Raw genomic sequence first — 27,025 nt, 5'->3', positions numbered from 1 at the left:
AGCTTGCAGGTTGTATGAAATGAGAAGAAATGCCCATGGTGTGGATGCTGTTTATAAGGCCCAGCTCTAATGAGCAGAAGTGGTTCTCCTGCATACGAAGGAGCACAATTCCTGAAATGTCTGGTTTTGTTTCTTTGCGCACACCAAATGACTTCCTCTGGTCTTTATTAACTGAGTGCTTATTCTTGTTTGGCATACAAATACATTACAGGGAGAAAATGAGATCTATATTAAGGTCAAATAAGTGCTTTGTATATGTTACGTCAAACTGATGAGGGGACTTTATTACTGTTTCTGGGAGCAAGACAACTTCTTGAGAGACAGAAATAATGCACTTAGTCCTGTTATGCTGAAGTAATGATACTGAACAATGCATTACTATGAGTTTTATTAAAATGTCTTGATACCAGTGTGTTAAAGGCTACGAAGATACCGCTCTTGGAGCTCTTTTCCCCATTTGGTGTTGACTTTGGGCTATTACACCCCATTATAAATTATCTGAATATCTTTATTGTATCCTACTACTTGAAATGCACAGGAGCATACTCTTGGCTACTTGCTAAGTTGTTAGGTTTAATTGTCTTACGTTGGTGATTAGAAAGTGAGTCAAAGCAAGAGTACTGTCTCTTAAAAATTGGAAGTAGTCTCCTGACATGTCACTTTCTCAGAACTTTTTTACCAATAGGTTAAACAAATGAATTCTTATTATGTTTGCCTGTTTTTTTTTTTTCCAGTTACATTCAGTGTTTCTCCTCATCTGCTGCACTTGTTGCTTCCACCTCTCTCCTCTTTGACCTGTCCTAAGTATATGTACTTGCTTCCCTGTAAAGGCTGTGATACTACATGATAACTTAGTGCCTCACAGATCTGCTTAAATTCACCTGGGAAAAGAGTATTTATGCTGGGTGCAATGCAGTTCCATGTCTTTGCTATGAGGTAGTATGGTAATAAGCTACCACAGTAAGTGAAAACTGGCTTTGTACTACTTGTGCGAAAATACCCACAGCATGAAGTAATTACACCAGTCAGTGCTTGGACTCCTGGCCCAGAAACAGACGTCTGTACAGTGAGGAACAGTGAACTCTCTTCCAAAAGATAGCAGTGGATGGGTCTCTGCCTCAGCATCTGAGTGGTACTAATCTTTTCCTCTCTCCTCTCTCACCCTTAATTTTTTGTTCTTCCTTAAACGAGTAAAATCAAGCTACACTGCAGTCTTCTGGGGAAAGCACTGTCTTCTGCTGGCAACACCTTAGGCTCAGCAAAGAAATGTTGTGTAAATAAACAGCAGCCACTGATCCCAGGGAAAGGCAAGTTTTTTTGTCTTGGAGCACAAGAATATCACCATACCGGCTTATGTTAACGTGGAGGAAAAATAGGCCTAGACATGCAATTACCTATAGATCTTAGAGGTTGTGCCAGCTTGTCACAACTAGGACTTGTGAAAAGAGGTCACTGCCCTGTGATGTGACGCTGTGACTTGTAAGATACACACCCAGCAACTTTTGTATGCTAAAGATAGCAACCATAGTGGTAGAGGGTGCGGTGGTAGGTGCAGGTCAGTGTGTTATATCATGCTGTGCATTTACTTGTGTGGTTTGACCCTTGAGGATTCAGCCCTCTCTTTAGGATCTTTAAAAGGGGGCTTATACTATAAGTAGTTGAATGAATGGCTCAAATTAAATGCTGTAATGTAAAGTCAGTGTGGGTTTGGTTTTATCACTTCCTTCTTGGCCACTACCCAGTAACAGTGCTAGCATACAGGTGTCAGAGTTGTGGCTGGTACAGACCCAGGGAAGCTCCCTATTAGGTGTGCCTAAAGGGCTGTCTATGGAACAACACTGTGTGTTTGAAGCACACTGGTGATTTGAGTTCGCCCAGTTTGAGGTTTCTGTGATGAAACCTAAATATAGCACAAACCCGCATTGACTAATTTTAACATTCTGCTGTTGCATGAGGCTCCATCTAGAGTTACTCACCATTGGTGATCATAGCTGAGGCTTGCCTTGATGCTCTAAAATAGTAACTGGACTTCAGGTCTGGCTTCCCCCCCCCCCAGATGTGTTAATACTACAATGCTTAAGGCATGTCTTTTGCAATACCTACGCTGTGTAGTTTCCGTCACTAGATACTTCCCAACCATAGTTGAATGTGGATCTTGAAGCAAGGAGCTGAGCCAACTTTGCAGAGCTTTGTTAACACCTTAAATATTTTTTGGCATTGCTTCTGGGTTTGCAGCTGTCTCTGACTGCACTTCTGTGCATTGTGTGCTGAAGTGAAAGATTCGTTAGCTTGCCCTGGTCACTCATGTGCAGCATCTGTGGGTATTGCTGTGCAGCTGCTGCAGGACAGGACATGAGTCTGATAGCATCGGAACTGGGATAGCTGGAAGCGGATTATGATGGGATGGTTCCTAAGTGCAATAATAATCATTGTAACCTGTACTTGTGTGGATATAGATCTTTTAGTTCACAAAGTATGTTGGAACTGTGCTGTAGGCTATCCCCTGTGTTTGTAACTAGATCTTCAGGTGGGGTGGAGGGAATCTGGTCAAGGGAATGGTTTTGAAACCCTCTTAACACTGCAAGCTGGTGACAGTCATGGGATTCTGTAGAAGATAGTATCTAAAGCTTCATTTTAACTCCGTGAAGATTTACTCCTTCAGGAATATACCCAGACTTGGTTTTCCTACAGAAGCTGCAAAAAATATTGAAAGCGTTAAAGCAAATGAAAAGAAATATATCTGAATTGTGCATTGTCTGTGTGAAGGAGTTACAGGTTGAGTTGTTTTGGAGGAAATGAGGAAATACTCCAGGCTGAGCTTAGATGCTTTACTTGCTATAACTTAAAAAAGCTTCAGATACATGATACTATGTAGTAATCTTACACAATCTTGGATCCAGGATGAGAAAACACCCTTTTTGCTAAATAGGATTTGATGCTAACAATTATAGTTTAGATTTTTATTCAAGTTAAGCCATAAATTATTCTTAGAGTTGATGCATCTTCTCCACTTTTAAATTTGAAAGAAGGTATACCATTCATTTATGTTGGGTTGTGATAATTATCATCTTCATCTTGTATGTTTTTTAAATGCAAAGTAGAAATCTTAAACTTATGAAAACAAAGACTAAGAAATTGTAATTATGGGACAATTGGAAGTGTAAAATGAATGTTTTAAATTGATCTCTCCACCCCTCCCTAATTTATTTCAGGTTTATGACTCTGACTGTTGCGACAGCGTTCTTCTGGAGCTGCGAGAATATCTGCCAAAATACTTTGGTGTCTGGTCACCACCTACTGCACCAAATGGTACTGTTCTAATTTTATCTGTTAATCCAAACCTCCTGGAGAGATCTGGAGACTGATTTTTGGTAGTTGTGAGCTCCATAGAGTTTTTTGGTTTTGCTTTCTAACCCACTGATGTTCCCTCTAACAACCAGTTTCAGTTTCCATTCTTCTGACTGGATTAGGTCCTTGGGGTCTTCCTCCCAGGGAGATGGGGCATGGCTGTTTGTACCGCAAACATTTCCTGAGTGGCTGGACCTGATACATATTGCCTGGGGCTACTGCTCTGGTCTGCATCATGTCAGAGGAGTGGGCTGGTTGCATGTTGATGTCTGGTCAGGCCATCATAGCAAGAATCAGGTGCTGTGTGGGTGCGTAAGGAAGAAAAAGTAGACAGGTGGGGCCTAAGGGGACATGTGCAAACTGGACTTTGCTGCTAGATCTGCAGCGGTTGGATACCATCACCATGCCGTGTCATACAAAGCAGTTATTTCAGCAGGTACCTTGCTGGGGAGCTCTACTCGTCATCTTCTGTTTGAATGGAACAAAGCTCTGGTGTCTTAACTTTGTGTTTGTATAACATGTTAGGAGTTGGGAAGAAAAAGGTATTTTGGGAGATTGTCTCTTCAAGAGAAAGTAGATATTATTGATGTATTTAAAACAGAAACTAGTTTTTCTTCTGGGGACTTTTCTTACTCACATTGGGGAACTGGAGTTCTGGAACACAGAGAAACAAAAGGATGCTACTTGAGTCTATTTAATTAAATACATGGGTGCGAAAACTAGATGCTGGGCTCCTTTAATATAACTGTCTTCTTTTGCTCATGTTGTCACTTGATAGACTTGTTTTCCCAAGAGAGTAGTAAGACAGTGTCCAAAGAAGCTGTCTAAACTCGGCAAAGAGAAATGCAAGGAGGATTGTGGTAGTACCCAGCACTTTCTTGGCTCAGATATCCCTTCATGCTTTTGTATCTGGCACTAACTCAAATAGCTCTACTGGACCTTTATCCATTCCTCATAGTTTGGTGTGTGTCATGGAGCACATTTAATGTCCCCTCCAAATTGAAAATAAATCTTTCCTATTCACAATACGATCTTAAGTTGTAAAAGTACACGGTTTAGCCAAGATACAGTAATTCAACACATGCCTAGTTTACTTTGGGAATTCACTAGCTGTGTGCACCATGGGGCTGAATTTTGGCAGGTCTCCACCAGTAGTCCAGGCATAGCTGCTAGGAATAACTATTTAAAGGAAGACTTAACTTTGATATTGCTTGTTTTGCTTCTTGGAGATAACTGCACTATTAGGAGCCCTCTTTATGGAAAGCTGTGGTGGGGGTTCAAACAAAACACTTCATTGCCAACTCCATTATCTGTATTATTAATCGGTTTTGTGTAGTCTTGATAGACATCAGATATGTTGGAGATGATGGAGCTTAATAGAATGCATGCATTCTGGATACAATCAAAGCTAAGGAGGTTGCCATTCATGTTGCAAGTCATTAGTTGTTTAGTAGGTATTTGCAAATGCGGTTATGCTAATGCCAGGTGTGAAGGAAAACCTGTGATGCATCTCTCTGTGTGCATTGGTGCTTGGCACCAGAGGTGAAAACAATCAGCAGTGTTATGTTTAGAATGCTTAAAAAGTAGGAAAGCAAGTTTAGAAAAATAGGAAGAGGGGAAGTAACCACACAGAGGAGGGACATGGAGGGGGGACATTTCTAGGAAAGTTGAGGATAGGTTTGTTACTTGTCCCCCAAATTAGCCATGAATTAAGCTCTGTTTTGAAAGATTGAACAATATGCTTATGTGCTGTGGTGTGTCCCAGTGACTGTAGATGAGGGAATCTAGCTGCTCAAAAGGTATCTAGTTCTTAAATGTAGATTGAGGATGTATTTGTAGGCTTGCAGTTTCGACATTTGGAAGCATGACCTTTCCTTTGGCAGTTGCTGTTCTAAAGACTCTGGGGATGCAGCTCCATACAACCTGAGTACTGAACCCAGTAATTCCTTATTGTTGCTAAATTGGGTATAGATGAATTCTAAAATTCAAAAATAAAATTAAATAATCTGTTACCGAACTGTGCTTGCTGGAAGTTCTGAACTAGATGTATTTTTGAAGAGTATTTGTGTGGAGGAACAATGTCTTGCCTGGTTTGCCAGGGGAGAGAGAGGATGCCATTGGTGTTCTTGTTTCATATGAAGTTCTTTTATTTATGAGATAAGCATGAAGAAGGGAGGAGGGATCATTGGTGAATGGTGTCTTGTATGTGTAGCATTATAATTGTTACCTTGGGTAGAGGATTGAGAGTTTGAGTAAGTTCATACAGACAGGAAAAGAATTGTAGGCTTGTGCTAGTTAAAAAACAGAGTAACTTAATTTAGGACCACTCTGAACTTGATCTGTGATTAGCTCTGAGTTTTTATGTGACAAGTAAGCAGCAACTGTGGTGGGTAAGGTGGAAGAACACAAGGAGTTTATTTTCTTAGAGAAGTATGTAGGGAGAAGCATCAGTCTTCCATGCTGAAAGTGTAGGTGAGTGGATGAAATAGCTAGCTAAAAGGGCTGAAATGTATTAATGTAAATGATACTATAGGAAGTGTGACAAAAAAGATGGACTGATACAGCATCAATGACATTTGTAAAATACTGTCCTGCTATGCTGAAATAGTGTATCTAGTGCTGCTGCACAGGAGTTGGAGGTGGGTGACGCTCCATCTCCCTAAGCTAATCTAAAATCAGAGTGAGAGAATTTGATTTAAACTTCGCATTCACAATGCCAGTGAATACAAAGTTGATTAATAAAGAAGTTGATTAATGAAGTTGATTAATAAAGAAGTGGAAAAGTTGTTACAAAGATGTGGGAGCTACGTTAAGCTTTTTATATCTTCTACTGAGAGTTCTGGGTTTTGCTGCCTACCTATTGCCCCCAAATTTTTTGTTTTGTGTGGGTTTTTTTTTTTCTGCTACTCGTTTCATACTGTGCTCAAGTTATTGTTGCCTAAAATGAGAACAGGGTAGATAACTTCAAACTTTTCTTTTCTTTCCTTGTTGCTGGGAGCAACTGAGGCTTTTCCCTGCTTATTCATATGTTTTGAGAGATGTCTTGTAAGTTATGAGAAGTCAGATGCCTCAGATTGTCACTTCTGATTCCAGTGAGATCTGAATGCACCAGCATGTATGTGCTTATCTCCTTTGGGATTGTCATAAAATATGTAAATAATATGTCAGGCCACATCTTTCTGCCTTGTTCCCTGCTGCTGAAAAATAGAAAGGGGGGGGGCAAGCCTCTGAGAAATTATTTGTTTAAATCCTTGTAATATACAGTCAGCATTACCAAAGCTAAGATACAAAAATAATTAAAAATTCTTTTTTCTGAAGGGGATTTTGATTTAACCTGGTCTTAGATGGCAAATGCATGATTTTCAGAAGCATCTTGGATTAGCAGTGAAATGCATAGTAATTCAGAAAATCTGTACTGCTTGAAAAATCTGCAGGTTTTTTGTTTAACAAAAGGAGAGTAAGGAGAGTGCTCTGGTTATCTAGGCTCAGCTGCAGACTTATTGATGACCTTTGGAAGGACACATAGGGTCAAATCCTCACTTGAAAAGGCAGAGCAGTGATACCTTCCCATGTCTGAGTCTGAAGTTTGTTTGCCTTAGTCTTAATGCTTTGAGATATTGTAGGAGTAAGTGTTGAAAGGTGTAATATGTTCTGATACTGTGGTTTTGAGGTCTGTTTCAGTAGACTATAGATCTTGAACACAGTGCAGATAAGAACTGAACAGTGCCAGGAAAAAGGAAGCATAAACCCTTGATGGATTTTTCTGAAGCTGTAAGTAACTTGCTATAACACTTCATCTGTGGTGGCATTGCTCTCTCTAGAAGGGCAAAAAGCGTTTTGAGAATAGGGGTGAGCACTGAACAGATGTAGCATAGTCTTAATTCTGAGCTAGCATTTAGCCAACTATGAAGACTTAATTCCAAAAAGTGTGAGAGAGATGAGTCATTTCTGGATAATTCACAGGCTTTGCCAAGTAATTAGTATTTCCCAGGGCTAGTGTTAGCTCTTAAGTTATTTTAATGCTTTTAAAAATAGTAATTGTTACATTTTTAGGAGGTCAATAATGGAGATATTCTATCTTAACACATATTAAATGGATGGGGAACCAAAAAGTAACTGATATTTAGAACTTCTAAATATATTGGAGGTGCTGAATGTTGGTGTCATATACTTAAAAAGCGAGATTTGGACCAGTGGAATAGAGGACAGTGGATAAGCATGGGTGCTCTACAAATACCTTTGGTGGAAAGGGCATGATTATGTTGCCTGCATGTTTTGTGAAGGGAAGAACGCTAGGTTTTGGAAGATTTAAGTTCTGCTTTTTAAACCTTTTATGGGTTCACTTTTTGTTGCATTGTGGAAATAGATGTTTTACACTACTTTACATACAGTTATATTTTAGGGTTGATAAAAGCATTGCATCTAAACAATTTGTATATTTTGCAGTAACTTGCCATTTGTGTAAGTTTGTATTTGTAGCACTTTGAGTCCAGAGGTGCTTACTAGATATTCCAGAGCATATTGGGTTTGGTCTCGAAGGACTGCAACCATTTTCTGAGATGTTTCTGTATTTTCTTTCCCCATTTGCCATGGCATACCTCTGGCTCTGTACTTTTAAGAGCTAAGTACTAAAGCCCTTAGGTTCATTTAGTTATTGTTTTCTGGATTGCTTTAGGATGATGACACATACCTATTGATTACAGTGATTTCTGTAACATGTAAAAAGGATAGGTGTGAAGGGTGACGCTTAGACTTTTACTATTTTTGTTTTAATAATAGATAGGTAACAGGTTGTATGGACTCCCCTGGATTCAGTAGTAGTTCCCCAAAGCCCCGCAAAAGCTGTGCTGGTGTCTGACTGAATTAGACCTTTGTGTAAAAACTTTGTGTAGAAAAAATGGCACCCACAGTTGAGCTGATACTCTCCCTACCAGGAAGTGTATTCTGTATTTGTCCTGCTTTTCCTTAGCGTGTTTGCTACCTTTGGCTTCTCAAAGTTAAGCGTGAGTTATTTTAGCTTAGATATATCTCTGCAATGTTAGTTAATTTCACATTGATGCATACATACTTCAAGGAATTGGGACATTTGATCATGATGGTGAATTGAAGCTCTAAGTAGGACTTATTAAAGTAACAAAAGTCCCTTTCATTTCCTATCATGAAGAAAGTGTTTCACTTAGTAAGTGGAAATGGAACGTTGCTCGTTACCTTTATCTTGGCTTTAACTGGTTTTGTTACCTGTCTGTACAGTTATCACAAGGCACTTGGTCCCTTTTCTCTCTTTAAACTTGAACTGTGTTTGCTTTCTTTGGCAATCCCATTTTAGATTATGCTGCAGGAATGGAGAATAATAAGATGGATTTGCCTATTCAGATTGTATTAAAGCCAAAGAAATACATGCTTGGGATAGACTGTACTTGAAAGAAAAACAAACTTTAATGTGGAGTTTGTGACTGATAATGGGTAGATTTGCAGAAGCTGCCTTGAAAAATTAGACTTCTGTTAATCCTTTGTGTTGTCTTGGCATATGTTGTGCCCTGGGAAAGACTGGAAGTCTGTGCAAGGATTGTCTGCAAGTCAAGCAGTTACTGGAAGCTTGTCTTTGTGTTGTGTTCTGACAGTTGGTTCTGTAGATCATGTTGGTAATAGTCTCTTACTTGCACTGGAGAAGAGCATAAACCAGTTTGACCAGGTTTGAGATACTACTTTAAATCTTCAGGCTTTCCAGGGGCTTGGGGTTTTTTGGTCCACCCACGCTCCCAAAGGGGCTTTAGGAAATGGATGAAAGGCAGCCCTAGGATTTGAGGAATGTTTATCCCAAAAGGTGTGCCGTGAGGAATGATTGTAGATGGGAGTGGGATAAAAAGAAGGAAAATGAGATGCATTTCAGCCCCTGTAGGGTAGGACTCTGAAATGTTAATTTAATTTTTAAAATGACACAAAGAAAAATGCCATTTTAATTCTAGCCCTTTCACACAGAAAGAAAACACCATCTCCATTGCAAAACCAGCCATGTAGTAACCTGCATTTGTATGTGCTTATTAATGCTATTCAAGGTATGTTAATGGCTTAATAAAAGCTACTCATGAATTTCATCTGGGCAATAATTTGAACTTGAGCACACTTTAATTGCATACAATTTTCTAAACAATAAGGCATTTAGAATTTAATGCCAACAGAATTTGTGGGTGTCAATGACTGTGATTTAGACTATGTTCAGAGACAAATTTGACTCTTAAAGAACTCATGTGATCTTAAGCTTTAAAATACTCTCCTTCCACAGAAGTTCAGCAGAAACTCTAATTATTTGTTTTGACCCACTGTTTACGCAAGTCTTGTCTTTTTAACAGATACATATCTAAAACTGGAAGATGTGACCCGTAAGTTTAAAAACCCTTGCATAATGGATGTAAAAATAGGTCAGAAAAGTTATGATCCGTATGCTTCAGCTGAGAAGATACAGCAGCAGGTCAGCAAGTACCCGCTGATGGAAGAGATTGGCTTTTTGGTACTTGGCATGAGGGTAAGAACTTGTTTTGTTGTCAAATTAAGCTTATGCTCTGGCCTCTTGTTCCACACCAGATAGAGCAGCTAGTTTTTCTAGCAAATGACAATCCTCTTGAGTTTTACGTAAATGAAGTGTTAAGTGAATATGTTGGTAGTACCGGTATCAGCTGTTGTGTGAAGTATGTTCCAAAACACTGCTCTTGTTCACTACAAGTGTTTAACCTGGCTGTGTGCCTTCTGAGAATCTATTTGCAACTTGGGTTCTGTATATGTGTACAAGAAAGGGGTTGGAACAGACTATAGTTGTTTAAAACTGAATGTAGCTGCAGTCAGTTCTTGCATAGCAGGTATTTCAAATTATCTAAGTGGTTATTTGACTTTTGGGTTTTTCTCAGAGATTTGCATACTGAACCAGTCTTTGTAATAATTCAATCATGAGCTCTATCCTTTCAAAAAAATTTATCTTAATTTTTAAAATAAAAATAATTTTAATGTAATTTTCCTATTTAAGGAAGAGCAAGTTAGCTCTCATAGGTGAAGCATGTAGTTATAAGTAGCTGTTCATGTTCTGCATTTAAAAAAGCTTTCCACCAGAAGAAAACCTCTTTGATGCATACACGCTTGAGGAACAGCTGACAGGTGAGGGTTAGTTTGAGATGGATAAGGCCCTGCAGATGTCCATACTATCGCCATTACACTTCCTTATCTTGGGTGAGGAGAAAGATTCAATAATCTAAAAGTTCAATGTAAAGCAAAGCTGTACAGAACATTTGTGGATTTGTAACATAAATGTGTTGATGTCAGTAATGAATTCCAGATGCAATGCATTTGAAGTACTTTTTTCTGTTATGATTGGCACAGGAATAACTTTCTTTTTGATGTGAGATTTTTGTTTTCCTTCTCACATACACAAAGCCAGGGCTTCTCAAGCTCTGCATCAACAAGCATAAATGGCTGAAGACTGATAAGCTTCCCCTTTGCTGTTAGATAGCAGTAGCACACAGATTGTACCATTGTTTGAAATAATTCTAATATCTCTGTAATGTTTTGTACTTAATTGCCTAGGCTCTCAGCCTTAACTCTGTCTTGAGATAAGCTTCTACAGCTATAAATTATAGTGGTCATGAGTAGTAATTATGTAAGCCTATGAGAAAGAACGTGGGAGTTGAGTCAAAAACCAGTCAAACAGTTTAGATCGAGAAGGAAGGCTGGAGATTATAGCTTTGGATTTGTCTTATGTCATTACATAACCTTTCTTATCTCATGTGCAAAACAATGTAGTTAACATCCTTTGTTTCATGACAGTGCAAAAGGAACGAATGCTTGCTTCCACAGTATTTTTACTTGTGACTATTGTTTCCAACATGTCATTTACTGGTATCTTTACCCTGTTGCACAAATTCTTTCACTTCCTTAATTTAAACTGTGTATATAATGGTTCCCCCAAGCAATGCAGTTTCCCATCCAGTATTCAAGTAGATGAGAATTGTTTTGTGCCTTTGGTACCAAATTGCATGTTGGAAGTTATTTTCCAAAAAGAATTCAAAAGGTTCTTCCTCTCATGCAACACTTAGCAAAGTCTAAATTCGCAAGGCAATTTCTCTGCTCAGCTTGCTGCCTCTTGAATATGGGGTTCTCTCTGGCTGTCTGCTTGCTTTATTTTTGCAAGGTTCTGGTCATAATGTAAATTGCTCTCCTGTACGGGCATTTACTGCCTCTAACAGCTAACGTGCTAGATAAAGATTGCTAGTCTTTGCTGGACAAAACATGGTGTAGCACGATTTGGAAAGTAGAGGGGTTTGGTTTTAATCTCTCCATTCAATTTTATTTTTAACATGGAAGTGGGTTTGCTTAGCACATTTCTATTTTAGAAAAGCAAGAAAGAGAGGACCAGGAATAATAGAAAATGTAGTTATCTATGGCTTTTTTAAAGTACACATCATATAAGCTGTCATGAAGAGATACATGCAAAAATGTGTTACTGGCATTTTCTTACCCCAAAATTTATTCATAGTAGGTTTTTACACTAAAAGCCATCGATATGGCTTGGTGTTATACACTGGTAAATAAGCAGACATCTGTTTCTATATAAAATATGTATGGTTTGTCCTTAAAAGAAGCTAGTCTCCTATCTGGCAGAGCTTTGATTTGTGTACATAGTTGTGGCATTTGGCATGTGCTTAACTATATTCATCTTAATGCACTGAATAGACAGAACAAATGCATGGAAACAGTCATTTCAATAACATTGGTTAAAACCCTGATTTCATGTTTAGTGGAGAGGTTCCTTTCCTTAACAGGTGAGGACATAAATTTATTATGGAAGTAGAGTTTAAATAGAGGTTGGAAACTAAGGTGTGGTTGCAGTAGCAAAAATACAAGTTGCAATATGGTTTTGGTAGTAGATGTGTGAATACATAAGAAGTATCTTCACAGAGCATGCAGTAATAGAGTATTTTGTATGCTGTTGAATACAAGCAGAATGTGAAGGTTGTGATCTCAGTTTGGATTTGCAATCCAGTTAGAATCCACAAGTCCTGATTTCTGCAGGTTTTCTTTTTCTTCCAGAACATCTTGATTGCAATATCACATAATCTGTAGTATTTCTGAAACATGTTTTTAATGCACAAACTGGTGATTATGTAACTTTACCAGTATAATCCATCATTTCCTTTTATTGTTTGTGCCTATGAACTATTACATGCAGATACCTCATCAAAATTGTTTTTACAAGTGAATTTTCTAATCTACAGCACATGTTCCTGCAAGATGTATTAAAGCTGTCTGTAGCTAAGTCTGTTTTACGAGTTCTTTATGAATCCTTTCTAGTATTGTGGAAATCTTCATAAGTTCTGATGTCTTAATAACAAGATTTAGGAGAGGAGAAATAATAAAGCTATTAAATCCTGCACCTAGTGTTCATGTTCTTTCACAGTAAAAAATGGCCAGAACTGGGAGTTTTACAGTTTTAAGTCTAATTTAATGATGTTTAAGAAAACAGGAAGACAAAACGAAGCCCTGCAGCCCCACCCCCAGACTAAAGCAAAGCAAAGCAACCTAACCCACAGCAACCCAAAGAAACCAACCAAAATCCCTGGAAAAAACCTCCAAACAAGCAAGCCTCCCAAAGTCTGGAAATACATGTCTGCAGTGGTTGAACTGAGCAGTAAACCACGGCACTGGTTGTTTTCCCTGTTCTGGCATTGTTACCTCTGTGCACCGCTGTCTCCTCTGCTTTTCTCTTTTCACTTTCACTCCCCTGTTCTTGCAGTTGAGTTTGACTCACCTGTTTCTCACCTGAGGGTTCTGAATCCCTGCTGTGGAACAGAACGCAGCAATTCTTCAGAGTCTGGTATCTGTGAGAGGATTGAAGGGTGTGTTTCAGAAGTACTTCATTTGTAGAGCTCAGGAGATTCATCTGTCGCCCTCTTGGGTGAATTCTAGCAGATGGGTACCCTGGCATGTTATTTCCACCATTTTTCCTTACTTGAAAGACTCATCATGTATATGACAGCTGGTCTACTTGTGTCCTTATGGCTGATAAGGTTTCCTGTATGTTAAGAAAAAGTGGATGATGGATGAGATGAGAGATTGCCTCTTTTTCCTATTACATGAAAAAGGAGGCATAAAAGAAAGTTATTCTAATGAAGTGCTCTGCGGAAGTTCTGGGAGTCAAAAATTATCTATTAAGTTATCTTTAAAATTATTCATGATTTAACTGCAGTGTTGTTTCTTTTATTTAGGAGATCATTAGTCTGCTTTTTCACTGCATTAGTTTCAACATAATTTAATTCTACAATTTATTTATGTAAGGATCTTACTAAAACTTTACGTAGATTGTCGGAGCATTTGGTGGTGTACTTAATCATATAAAGCACCATGTTGAATACCAGAAGAACAAAGAAACACACCAGAGAGAACAAAATATAAGTATAGTTTTAGAAATTGGGGAGCAGGGATGCATCCTTCCTGTGCTGAATTTTCATGCCAGAAACAAGCAGGGATGTGTCTAATTTCCTCACTTGTGGTCTAGCAACAGCGAAGTTTTTAAAAAGAAAAAAGAAACAAAATGAGGGTATGTGTTTCGATAAATGGATTCAGATAAATGGGCCTGCTCTCAGCAGAGTAATAGTTACAGAATAACAACAAAGCAACAGTATCAAATAAGAGAATGTATTTAAAAAAAATTCTCCCTCTGTTACTTTTTCCTCAAATCCTTGTTTTATTTTCTTTTGGAAAAAGAAAAAAAGCAAGGCTTGTTAAAACTCAGTGTTCAAGTCTCCCACTGTGGTGGTAGAGATTACAGGACTGCAGAGAAACTTGGGTTCTTCAGACATGAAGGAAACTTGTATATTTACATAGGGACAACAGTGAGGTCCAGGCAAAAGATTGTGGATGTGGGGCTTGGGCTGGCACTGGAGATGCTCCCTGCAAAGGTGGTGGACTGATGCTGAAGGTGGATGTCCTCAGGTTAGCTGGACTGCTGCCTGCTTACTTCCCGCTTTTGGCTTGGCTCCAGTTTGGGCAGCAGTTTGGGTGCTGACCTTCAGATGCCAGTTATGAGCGCAGAGGTGCCTTGCTGTACACAGAAAACTGTGTAGTATTTAAACACTTGCTCACTCTTACCTGTGTGAATCTAGAATAGGGGTGATAAGTATATTTATGGAAAAAATACAAAGGGTGGACACCTCATCCCTTTTCCGTTTGAAGTCCAGATGCCTCGGCATCAGAGAATGTATCTCTGATCTCTCTGTCCTTTCATAGAAGAGCAGGGCCCAGGCTGCACACGCGGGGCATGGGGGGGAGCTGGGATGGGCACTGAGAGCTCCGTGGGAAACTGCTACCCAGGCACCAGTGAGTGTGGGAATATCAGCGGCACATGAGTCCATATCATGCGTGCAATCAAGTTAACCTCGGCTCTGCAGGTACCCCTCTGTAGTGTGCTCTGTGCCTGTTCCCCCCCCCGCCCCCCCCCCGGCCTAGTTTCAGTCATGTGGATTAGTTAACTTTTTTGCAGGTGTGAAAGATCTTTACAAGTTACTTAGTAGAGATTTTTATTTGTGCTAGCAGTACCTCTACCAAACAGGCTAGTCTTAATTATAGTATGTATTTAAATTATACTTTCTGGAAGATAAGGGCTTGCCACAGATAAGCATTTGAACAGCGTGTGTGTTTTTCTGCTTCACCATGGAAGTCTGTACTGAATTACTGTAAATAACAACATGTAATATTTGATACTTGTTTTCTGCAGTCCAGTCTTCAGCTTAATATTAAAGGTTTCCAAATGGTGTACCTCACAGTTGAGATCTTGCAAGGGTGGTACTTTTATAAAGACCACACTGGACCAGCTTTTTATTTTAGCTCAAGGTTTCTCTCACTTGAAGAATGTCAGATGAACTAACTGTGATTGAAAAAAGGGGATAAAAATACATGTGTGTATGCAAGCAGCAATAATTTAACACCTCGGGGGGAAACAAAGGCCAAGTGCAGGTTGAGAAAATCTGAAGAGATAATTTCCCTTGACAGTTGATCATCTGGATTTTTTGATGTGCTGCCCATACAGAGTCCCTCCTAGTACTAATTAAAAACCTGAATCTGTTAGCATGCTAGGTTGCAGTTCTGTGTTGCAGAAACCTCACGGAACAGCGGCTGCTTGTAGGCACAAGGAGGAGCCTCCACATTGTCAACCACACCACCTCAGATCTTGTGTAGTAAGAATGTATAAAAATCACTGATGAAGCAGGAGTTGTCTTGAAGGCAATCTGAATGTTTTACAGATCATATAAGGAGTTCTGTTTTGCACTGTAGAGTGAAACTCCTTGTGAATACAAAGCAAACATGTAACAACTGTGGCAGGTGGGTAAGAAATGAGATTTTCCTGTCTAATAATTTCTTGGCTGTTGTTAAGGTTACAGGTCTGACTTTGACTTGTCATTGCTTTGAAATGGGCTAGTACAGACAGCTGCAAAAGAGGGATACAGAAGGAGGCTGGTTCAAAGGCAAATATCCTTTTGGGAAGGATTAGTAGAAGATTAGTAGTGGTGACAGCATGAACAAAAGCATTGTCTGTAGACTAGGAAGTTGATTTTAGTTTTCTGCTACTGCAGCTCAGCCATCCCTGTGTTTTGGGGGGGGGCGGGGGTGTGGTGGATTGGTGAGGGTGAAGCAAGAACTGGTGAAAGCTTATTTCTGTTTTAGCTTGGGCTTCTGTTCCTCTGCTTTCAGAACGGGTCTTAATGTATTTGTATTCGGTTGAGGTTTTCCAGGAATGGTTCAAATAGTCACTCCCTTGCAGTTGAGAAAAAGCTTGAAGCGGTGTGATGAGACAGCTCTTTGGCTAACATGGAGAATACTTTCATCATTACCTGTATCTTAGAATCATAGAATGGTTTGGGTTGGAAAGGACCTTAAGATCATCTAGTTCCAACCCCCCTGCCATGGGCAGGGAAACCACACACTAAACTATGTCGCCCAAGATTCTGTCCAGCCTGGCCTTGAACACCGCCAGGGTTGGAGCATTCACAACTTCCTTGGGCAACCCATTCCAGAGCCTCACCACCCTCACTGCAAAGAACTTCTTCCTTTTATCTAATCTAAACTTCCCCTGTTTAAGTTTAAAGCCATTACCCCTTGTCCTACCACTAGAGTCCTTAATGAAGAGTCCCTTCCCAGCATCCTTATAGGCCTCCTTCAGAAACTGGAAGGCTGCTATGAGGTATATATTATCCTTCAATGCTACTGTCTGCAGCCAAGCCCATTGGTTAACCAAGGGAGTTCTGAGTCTTTGCTTGTTCAGAAGATAGTTAAATATATATCCGTTACCCTGCTGGTATGTGTGTGGGACTTGGCAGTTTGTCATTGACCATTTTGTATAGTTAAAAATGCACTGTTAATGCAGAATACACACATCTGCCTGGGTGTTTTTAAAGTATATGGAAAGCCATTTGGGGGAATGGTTTTACGCAAATTACGAGAAGAGTAGGATGGCTTCACAGGAAACTTAGCTCAGAAGCACAGGGGGCTGATGTGCTGCTCCAGTGTTTCTCTGGAAAACAAAATGAGCTTGCAGATCTTAATCAGCATTTTTGAGCAAGTGCCCATGTCACACAAACTGCTAGCTCCTACGGGGAAGAGATAAGGTTCTGGGAAACAAGATTATTCGTTTGGGAGTGTGCTGCAGTGCTGGTGTATAGAGGAAGCTGCCCCTAGACCAACTAAATGAGAATATTTAATATTATTAAAGTGATGACACAGCTAGTAAAAACCTAGATGTATTCATCCGAGTCCTGATCCTCTCCTAAGCAATATTTTTTAGTTTTATTTTTGCTTTATTTAATTCCCTTTGGCTTGTGGCTCTTTAAATTTAAAAAGTTCTTGAAACTTTTTGTATGTTTTTGAAAGTAACTTTGATACCTGAAGTATTTACACAAGTAATCTTTGGGGTTCATAACATTGCATGCTGTACCTCTTTTATGTGCTTTGAGGGGGGGGGTTTGAAACGGTAGTGAACAATGGTTGTTTTTGTGAAACCAAAATCACCCTTGTCAGATGCTGGGGTAGAAGAACTCAGCTCTGCCATGCATTTCTGCAATTTACAGACATCAGGGCCTCAGTTTCTCTAAGTATCATAACAGTGGAAATAGGAATGATAACAGTGGGAAGCGTCTCTACTACTAAGTGGGTTTAAACATTCAGGCTTACAACTGCTGTTTCTTTAGAATAACCAGAATTATTTACTGCCTCTTCAATTCAATTCATGGTTGATGACTTAAGTCAATTTCTACACATTATGATCTAACTTCCTTGGGGACCCCGAGTTTAATTACTTTTATCTTTCTTGTCAAAATAAGAGCTATTTGAGACTTTTCTTCCCAGCTACTTTGCGAAGCAGGAGTTATGCGCCTGTATTTCATACTGTGCTTGTTGTGATTCAGATGGGGAGGAGAGGTTTTGGAGTGGGGGGCTGCAGTAAAAGCAGGGAGTTCTTGTTTTTGTGATTATTGCTTACATACTACTCCTTTTTATGAACTGATGTTTTATTGTCCTGGATTTTCTGTGGGCTACAGCAAGAAAAAGCCCCCAGAGGAGGGCACGGGGTCAAGCGCTTCACTGGTGTGCTCTGACTTGCCTTCTGTGGAATTCTCTCTATTTATGGCAGGTGAAGGGGGGGGCAGAGCATTGCAGCCTGGATGGGTGCTGCAGGGTTGGGTGGTCTGAACAAGTGCCAAGCACAAAAGTTTCTGCCAGAGACAACTGCCTGCTTGGTAACACCATTGTTTCTGCAAATAAGAATTGTCTACACTCTCATAAACAAATTATACTTGGGCCTGGCTGGCTGTCATGTTTCTACTATGGAAATTATGTCATTTAGAGAGAAAATGTGTCTCCCTGTAAAACATTTCTGAATTTAGTTGTTAAGCTTGTATGATTCCTGATATGGACAAAACTGTGCCCGAATGAGTTGCCTCCCTTCCAGGCGAGAGCTGATGTACTGCTGTCAAGGCTGGAACCGTTTATCGAGGCTGCTGGCATTTATTTCATATAACCTCATTTGTGCCAACAATTATAGTTTCAGATGGGTCTCATGGAGCTGGGTCTTCCTGGTCACATCATAGTACAACAACAAAACTGTAAGAAATACTAAGTATTTTTACAGTTTTAAGAACTGCAAACTAATTGCATTGAGTTTTTTAGCGTATTATGTCTTACCGAGTTAATATTCATAGTTGCATGGGTAGGAGTATGGTAGTTTCAAGTCATAGCATTGGTTTGCAAAGCAGGAGACACATTAAATGTTTTCCCGAAATGGATATGTTGCTTTTTGCCAGGATGGTGTCTTTCTAATGCAGGAAAGCTGTAGCTTAGACCCCAAGGTGTGAAGGGGAGGATTTTGCAGATGAGAGCACTAGAGGGCAGCGCTGACCGCTGCTAGTGAAAGTACGCGAGTTTTAAATGGTAACAAGGGTTTTTGTAGCCTGTCTGTAAGATATCTCTTAGCTCTGCAGAAATATTGGTGCTTCCAAATAAGTACAGAGTTCCCTCCTTCTTTCTTGCAGGTTTACCATGTCTCTTCTGACAGCTATGAGACACAAAACCAGCACTATGGAAGGAGCTTGACAAAGGAAACAGTAAAGGACGGTAAGGGAATTTGTGTGTCAGAATTTAGTGCTCTTGGATAATTTTAGTTTATTTACTTACTTATAGGACTGTGTGGAAAAAGTAGTCTGTGTGTTGCCATTTTAAAAATCCTTTTTTTCCCCTCCTCTTGCTACATGGGTCTTTAGCTGTTTCCTGTATCGTGTGAACTACTTGTTGATCCTAAATTAAGTTTGCAATTGGTTCTAACAGTGGTGTAAACTGTAGGAATTTCCTCATCACTACTATTCTTTAGTAGTAATCTACTAAAGTAGTACTACTTTATTAGAGTACAGTCTTCTACTACTACTAAGGGGGTGACAGTGGTAGAAATCAAATTCTTTGCAGTCTTGAAACTATAATGAAATAGGAATCTTTTAGAAATATTTAATGTTTTTATAATATGTATATTTAAATCTCTAGTTGTGTTCTTCCGTGAAGATGTCCTGTCTTTTAAATTAGAAAGCTACTATAAAGGCGTCCTCTGATTTAAGGGACCTTCTTGATTGAAGTCAATCCGTATGTTGCTCTGAAGTAACAGTAAATAAAAATGCAGCCATTATGGCTGCCATTATGTTTGTTTGTTAAAACTAGTTATTAATTGACATCTGTTTATCTGTCCCACACTGAGGGACAGAAGGACACAACCGTCTCCAAAGCTGTCGCTAACTTGTCAGCTCTGTCACTCATGGCAAAGAGCTGCTTGAGCTTGTTTGTCCCTGGAGAATTCAATGGATCCCTGCCCAGACTGTCCAGATACTTGCTAAAATGACCTGGGGAGCAGGAACCATGTTTGTCTACTGATCTATGCATTGATTAGTTAGTTTACTTACAGTCCAAGCCCAATCTGTAGTATTACACAGCAGGCCTTACACAGGTGAGGTGACTGAAGGTATCAGAGTTCTTCAGTTCACTTATGAAGTAGGTAGTTTCTTTTCAGTCAGTTATTATGTGAATGCTGTCTTTTTTTTTCACATCAAGACCTATTCTCATCCCAAAAGAAATAAAAATGTCTGTTTTCTTTTCAGAGGTGAAAATAATCCCAAATTGTTTTTTTGCAGGCATCTCAAGGTTTTTCCACAGTGGGTACTGCTTGAGAAAAGATGTGATTGCTGCTAGCATTCGGAAGGTTGAAAAGATTTTGGAGTGGTTTGAAGGCCAGAAGCAACTTAACTTTTATGCAAGCTCATTGCTGTTTGTTTATGAAGGTTCGTGTCAGCCACCAACCGTGCGATTGGGTGATGTAACCTTGGCAGAGAAGAGAGGAGTGCCCAAAGGACTGTTATCAGGTGGAGATGTACTGGAGTATAATAATAATATTCATGTAATAAATTCTACAGAGAATGGAAAAATTGAGTCCTCTGTAGGTAAAGGCTTGTCCAAATTTTATGCGCTTCACAAAAAGGCATACTCGAAGAGGCATCACAGTCAACTCTCACTAAAAGTTGAAAACTTGGAGCAAGACAACGTGTGGAAAAGCAGCACGTGCATTACACAAGAGCATCTGAATGGAAACGTTATACCCCAACTGGAAAAAGTTTTCTGTCACATGCCAGCAGACATCAAGGAAAGCGCAAATGTAGAAGTCCGAATGATAGATTTTGCTCATGTGTTTCCTAGCAACGCAAAGGATGAGGGCTACATTTATGGTCTGAAGAATTTAATCACAGTACTTCAAAATATTTTGGATAACTAAATTCTTTGCTATGTTTTTTACTGGGGGCCAATGATAAAGAAGAGTAACAACATGAAGAATTTCTGCACTTGTAATGCTGTATAACTGGGTTTCTATTGTTCTATATTTTATTTGTCTTTGTACTTTTGGTAGAAGGGTTTAACTTTTTATAATCTCACTCAGGAAAATAATTGATAGTTAATTAGGGAGTGTGAAAGGATGAAGATACTTAAGATTAAGCAGGATAGGTAAATTAGAATGAAATGTGTATGGCTGACTTAAACCCAAGGAGTACAGCTGTACAATAAGCAAGGGTTATGATAGTTCTCCTTATGACTTTAGCATAGATAACATTTGCCCACTTAGCCTTGACACTGAGCCGTACCTCCATTAATAGGTTTTTAGAAAATGGACTGAAAACTAACGTGCAGGATTGATGTCCTCAGTACTGCCCTCTTGTGTTTACTGTGTTTGAATAACTGGAGTTAACCCTGCTTTGAGAGCAATCCCATTGAGTCAGTCTAACCTGGAAGCCAGCGTATCAAAAAGTGCTTTTCATTGTCATGGGACAGTATTGCTGTTCTTTCAACGCTGGTGTGGGCACTTCCCCTCTTGGTGGTTGTCTGTAGCCCATGTTCACTGCAGACAAGCTACAATGTAATTTGTGTTGAGGTGCTAAGAAAATGCTGGAGTAAAATATCCTAACAGGCTTAAACTGCACAACTGCTAGAGAAACTGTTTGTTCCTAAGAGAGAGTAAAAGAATTTGAACGGGAGATGTTCCAGCAACTAATTTGGTTTAGGAGATTAAGACAATCTCTTATGTTGTGACTAAGGAAAATGCCTCACTCCTTTGTTCCGATGGCCCTTCTCTGAAAACGTTAGTTTTAAAAGCAAATTAATTGAATGGGGAAACAAAGTGTTTTGAGTAAGCCTACAGAGATTTCCTCTAGCCGTTTGCTGTTTGTATTTTTTGCAACAAGTGTTTCACATTTCCACTGCTGGAGAGCACCGACTGGAAATGAGGAGCAATACAGGTGAAGGACACTTTACTGCGAAGATCCAGTTCAGCCCTGGAGCAAGCAGACGTACCTCTGTGTTTGCGGTGGAGTTGTGGCTCTCTTACCCTGGGCTAAGGAAGCCGGCTCTTTTATTTATTTATTATTATTTTTTAATGACACACAGGTAAAGCTGTGTATTTTGAAAGCTGTCCCACTTCCTTTTCCACAGTGGAAAAATCAAGCTTTCATGTAGAATGTTTGAGATCAGGATGATGTATCCAAAGCATTTTTGGTGTGTCTCTTCCGTATGCTGTGTATGTGGCTACCTGGTGTGTATAGTCAGCTATACAAGAAGTTGGGATGAAGGAGTCTTGCCATCCATAGAGCAAGAATGTAATGCTTTAAGCAAGTCCCAGAAGTGAAACTTCTTAGAATGGACTTTGTCACTGGAAATGTACATCTTTTACATGTGGACTTAAGGTGACACTGTGGCCTTGCTGCTCTCTCTGTATGATGTTCTGCACTGTGCACGCATTTGTGTACATGTCTGCAAGTTCTTGATTTGACATATGTTTTCTATATCAGAAAGAGATAAATACTTTTTCAAGCAAGTACATTGTTTTAAATAAAGCTGAAATTTTAGCTGTATTTCAGAACTTGGATTGGTTGGAAGCAGTGATGTGTTATGTGTAGAACTACTTGGTTTAAACTTCAGAGCTAATAATGGCCAATGCATTCAAGAATGAAACCAGTCTGTCAGGAACATAATGTTTTTGAAGCATGGGAAAAGATGGGTGCAGGAGGGGCAGTGTCATTTTGTTGAAAGCTTTATGCAAATCAAGGCTGAGGAGAAAATACCAGTAAGAGAAAGTATGTTTTTCTACCTGGTATTTCCATTGCGCCACATAGTTATAGTATATTCCCAAGTCTCCATGAATTAATTTAAGCCATATTCTGGAAAGAGTTTGTGGTTTTGTTTGCTTTGATGCTGGTTTCTCTGTTAAGATTTTGTTGCTCTATCCTGTAAATGGTCAACACTAGAGTAGTCTGGGCTGGTAGTGGCCTTGTATGATAAAGTCACAATGTTTTATAGAAAATACAGGGGAAAACATTTACACATCTGACTCTTTGTCCTCTGTAATTCATCTCTTCTGGATTTTAATCCATTTTGTGCCAGAGAAACCAGACATCTGCCTCAATGAATTCAGTCATTGGAAAATGATCTGTATGCTCTTAATATAAGCGCATTCTCCTGTCTCTGCTTTAAGATATGTCTTCAGTGTTTGAATGCTCTTAAGTATTGATTGTTGTGTTGACTTTGGCAGTGTTTGTAATGCACCTGGAATATTGTTAAACTGTCAGAATATTTTGAATAAAAAAAATAAATAATTTTATCATGTTCTTATTTTTTTTTTTTTACACCAGTAATTATGGATGTATTTCTGTTTGTTTAAAATGTAGCTTGAGAGATAATAGTATTTTTAATTGCAAGTTGTGTAAATAAAGCTTGCTCTAGAGGTGTTTGTCGTAGTGCCAGCTGTGAATTTAAGCCTGCAAAGGTGTTATATTCACATTGTTCTTGCACATTTTAGATTTGGTGTTTCTAGTGTTTTATATCTGAGCAGATTGTCTTCAGTTATAGTTGGAGATGTATTCACAGAAATTATTAAACAGATCAGAGAATTAATAAGAAGATGAAGAGGGAGACACTAAACATACACATGGCCATCGATCTCCCTCTCAGTGATGCCTGTTTTGTCCTCTGCACGGAGCATACAGGACAAGTGACAGTGTAGTGGAAATCCTTACAGAAATGGTAAGAAGACTTACAGGTATTTCTGTCCCATAAAGCTGAAAGCAGGTCCCTTCCCCAGCCTAGAGTGGTATATCCAAGTGCTGATGTCATTGATGAAGCCTATCTGTCTTGATTTTAGGCAATATGAATTTGATTTAGCAGAATCAATTGTCAAAAGGGAAGACTCATGGAAGCATTGTCATTCATGTACTCTCTGAGAATATACTTTTCTGAAGACTTTCTACCTAGGTGATTGTGAGAATTGTGTATAGGCTTACCTAATGAAAGCTTGAATTACATTAAGTTTTATAAAAAAGCATTTACATATATGGTATTTTTGGATATGGGTGGAATTTGTTGCATAAGTTACACTGGAAATTATTATACCCTTATGAAATGTTTAAAGTATTTTAATCCAATCATTTTATGAACTAAACTGGAGACTTTAATTTTATGTGATTCACATGAAACTTGTACTGGTTTTCGATGTTTTTTCTTGGCTGTAATACGTAGTCAGACCATTCTTTTCCATAACCCTACAGCTCCATGGAGAACTTTAAAAGTACTCTGTAGATTAGGAAATTACTAATTCCCTTCAGTTTGATTAACAGAGTGCATATGTTCTTGAAATACTTTGGTGCACATGGTACTTAAAGTAATGTTAGTGTATTATACACCTAGAGCCCCAGTAAAACCTCCTCACCTGCAGAGAGCTCCTGCTGAGCCCAGTCTGGATTATGCGGTATTTTAAAAGGGCCTTTTCACAGGTAAGAGTAATGAGGGGAAGAAGGCATTGCCTGCTCTGGCCATGTCAGGGGGTGTTCACAGCCTGAGCTTAAAATCATTCTACTATACTGTCAAGAATAGGTAGGAGAGAAACTCACATCCACATCTGCTATTTAAAGTTAAGATCAGTTGTTCATCCTCCCTCCTAATTTTTTTTTCTCCCAAGTAAGCTGTCTTCCTGAGTGCCTTTGTTGTCCCTTGCCACTAGTAACCTTCTGCATAGAATGACTTAAAAGTGAAATTTTAATTTCCTAAAAACTCATGTCCCATAACTGCTCTTAAGGTATTGAAAAACACCATCAAAATGCCTCAAATACCGGGGGAAATGCAATTTCTTTTCCCATGAAAGAGTTGGAATGGAATGTTAGTGGAGAGCATGCTTGGATGGGAGTCTGGATTGCAGGTTTTATAAAACTTCTTTGTCTGTGTTTTGAAGAGGACATTGTGGGGGCAAGGTGAGTGACAGCCAAACTGTGAAGTTTTCCTTGTCTTCCTGCAACTAATAGTGAGGTTTGTGTTTAAGCAGGTAGCATGGTGGGAAGCGGTGAAAGTTCATACGGAGCCCTGAGTAGGACATCTGGTCAGGTCTGTAGGTCAGACCCAAAGGCTGCAAGTCTTCTCATATCTGGCTGGGAGAATGCACTGGGCATGTTCATTGAAGTACAACAGACGATAGCAGGGGTGTTAGCTGGGAAGCAGATTCCTCTCCATAGCCACAGGCCAATACTGCCACTTTTCTATCATCACAGCAATATAAATGAAACCTGCAGAGAAGATTGTCATCCAAAGGACAAATGTAACTGAGCTGTGTCTGAAAGGGGAAGAAATGAGAAAGCTAAGGGTTGTACAGCAGAAAACACACTTCAAAAATAACTGTTGCTGTACTCTTGTTTTGTAGAGATGGGCCCCCCATGTATTTGGAGTTTGTTTGTTACATGATGTTCAACAGCAAATAGTCAGAACAAAGGTACTTTACAACCAGTTGGGTTTGAATTGTGTACATTGGTTCAAATAGGTTCTTTTTTTTTCTTTTTTTTTTCTTTTTTTTTTTTTTTTTTTTTTTAGTTTTAAAGTAACCTACGAAGTAATGTCCAAATGTGATACGTGTTGCACCCGACTACAGATGAAACTAGAGTGCACAAAGGCTCTTTAATATTCTGGGAACTATACTGGAAGGTAAAGGAAGCATGTGGAATTGCAGCTGATGTTGCGGTGTTAATTATTTTTAACATTTTGATGTTAATGATGTTTGATGGGTGAATGTGTCTAGTCTGGTCTCCGCTCTTTGATCCAGTGTCTAAAGCCGTCGCTCAATCTCCTCTAATTTATATGTGTTTGTAATTTCATTTGCTATTCTTTGCCATTATTGGACTGCAGGGGGTATTATTAATACTACCTGTGTTTATTTTATAGAACATTGTACTATGCTATCTACCAACTTTTGTAACTTACAAGTGATATTTAGGTAATTCTAATAGCTGTATATTTGGCAAATTATTAAAATTTTCTGCAAGTGACTTGCAAGTATAATTGGTTTCTTTTTAATACAGGATGATTGCTGAGAAAATGTTTTCTTGACTGTACCTGCACTGATGAATCCTTCTTTCTCCTCTTCTCTATGCTCTCTAAAATGGGTATTTACCTTAGATTTACCAGTTCTGCTTTACCACCATATTTTTGTCAGGGCATCCATTGCCATTGTTTGCTGGGAATACCTGCCTTGGTATACAAGAGTCACCTCTATAAAACGGGGGTGGGGAGAATAATCCAAGTCCCTACACACAACAAAAATACCAAACCAGAATTTGTTTTTTGATCAAAAGTCCTTGATTCGCTGTGTTCATGCGAACTGTTGGTCAGCGTTGCGTTTGATTTCCATAGCAGCACACAACTCTTTTTCTGAAAACTTTCACTACTAGGAAGTGCTTCTCTGAATGGAAAAAGGATTGGAAAAGACAAAGTCATCCCCCTAACTGAGATACAGCAACAATACAAAAGAGTTTTCGTAACTTCAGGACAGTTCAGGCCTTGATGAGCAACTAGGAAACGGCTATTTTACTCCAGAAATGTTGAACCTCAAGGGTACCTTTAACGTTTGGTTGCGACTAGGAAAGTCACAGCGTAAGGGTCTTAAACCTGACTTGATTTTTCTCCTTGCTGTTTCAGAAAAGGGTGAGTAGTTGGATAGTAAAAAGAAGGCAGAGATGAAAGTGTGGAAAAGCTACACATTCCTTTGGTGCTGTGGGGTGTGAAGCTCTGAGGTGCGAGGTGGTCTCAGAGAGGACGTACCCTGAGCTGTGTATGAAAGAATTTACTGCCTATGTTAAGTCAGTAAGTTATTACTTTGCAGATGTGCGAACTAAATTAAATTAATAACTGATAGGCATCATGGTCGTAATTATATTGGAACAGTTGGTGCCAATTAATAGTAGCTTTCAGCTGAGGGATACTTGAGGACAGTCCCTGCAGTTACTTTGGAATATAAAGTGTAGCAGTCTTATTTTACAGCCTACCTTCAACTAAATGAATTAAATTGTTACATGTGTATTTGTAATTTTCACAATCTTTTAAACTCATCGTGGAAAACACTTAACAGGCCCACAGGAGTCTGTGTTGTTGATTACAAGCCCTTTTGCATCTTATTATTTTGCGGAATTAAATCTGGCAAGGGACATGAAAGATAACAGGAAAGGCTTCTGTAGGTACATAGCAAATAAAAGACAGACTAGGGACAATGTGGGCTTTCTCTGTAAGCTATTGGGAGAACTGGCTGCCCTGG

At 39.2% G+C, this 27,025-nt stretch overlaps 1 protein-coding gene across 1 annotated transcript; it reads left to right on the top strand.

Moving 5' to 3' along the window:
• Positions 1-3,212: 3,212 nt before the first annotated feature.
• On the top strand, positions 3,213-21,056 carry IPMK (inositol polyphosphate multikinase; the record flags this gene model as incomplete). Its single annotated transcript, XM_010009425.1, has 4 exons — positions 3,213-3,309; positions 9,699-9,871; positions 18,912-18,993; positions 20,052-21,056. Coding segments are annotated over 4 exons (987 nt in total), but the record flags the coding sequence as incomplete, so codon positions are not given.
• Positions 21,057-27,025: the final 5,969 nt, after the last annotated feature.

The sequence above is a fragment of the Nestor notabilis genome, unplaced genomic scaffold (genome assembly GCF_000696875.1).
Source record: "Nestor notabilis isolate BGI_N333 unplaced genomic scaffold, ASM69687v1 scaffold7072, whole genome shotgun sequence".
In the NCBI taxonomy this organism is placed as follows: domain Eukaryota; kingdom Metazoa; phylum Chordata; class Aves; order Psittaciformes; family Psittacidae; genus Nestor; species Nestor notabilis.
This window is presented reverse-complemented; position numbering and strand designations above follow the sequence as displayed.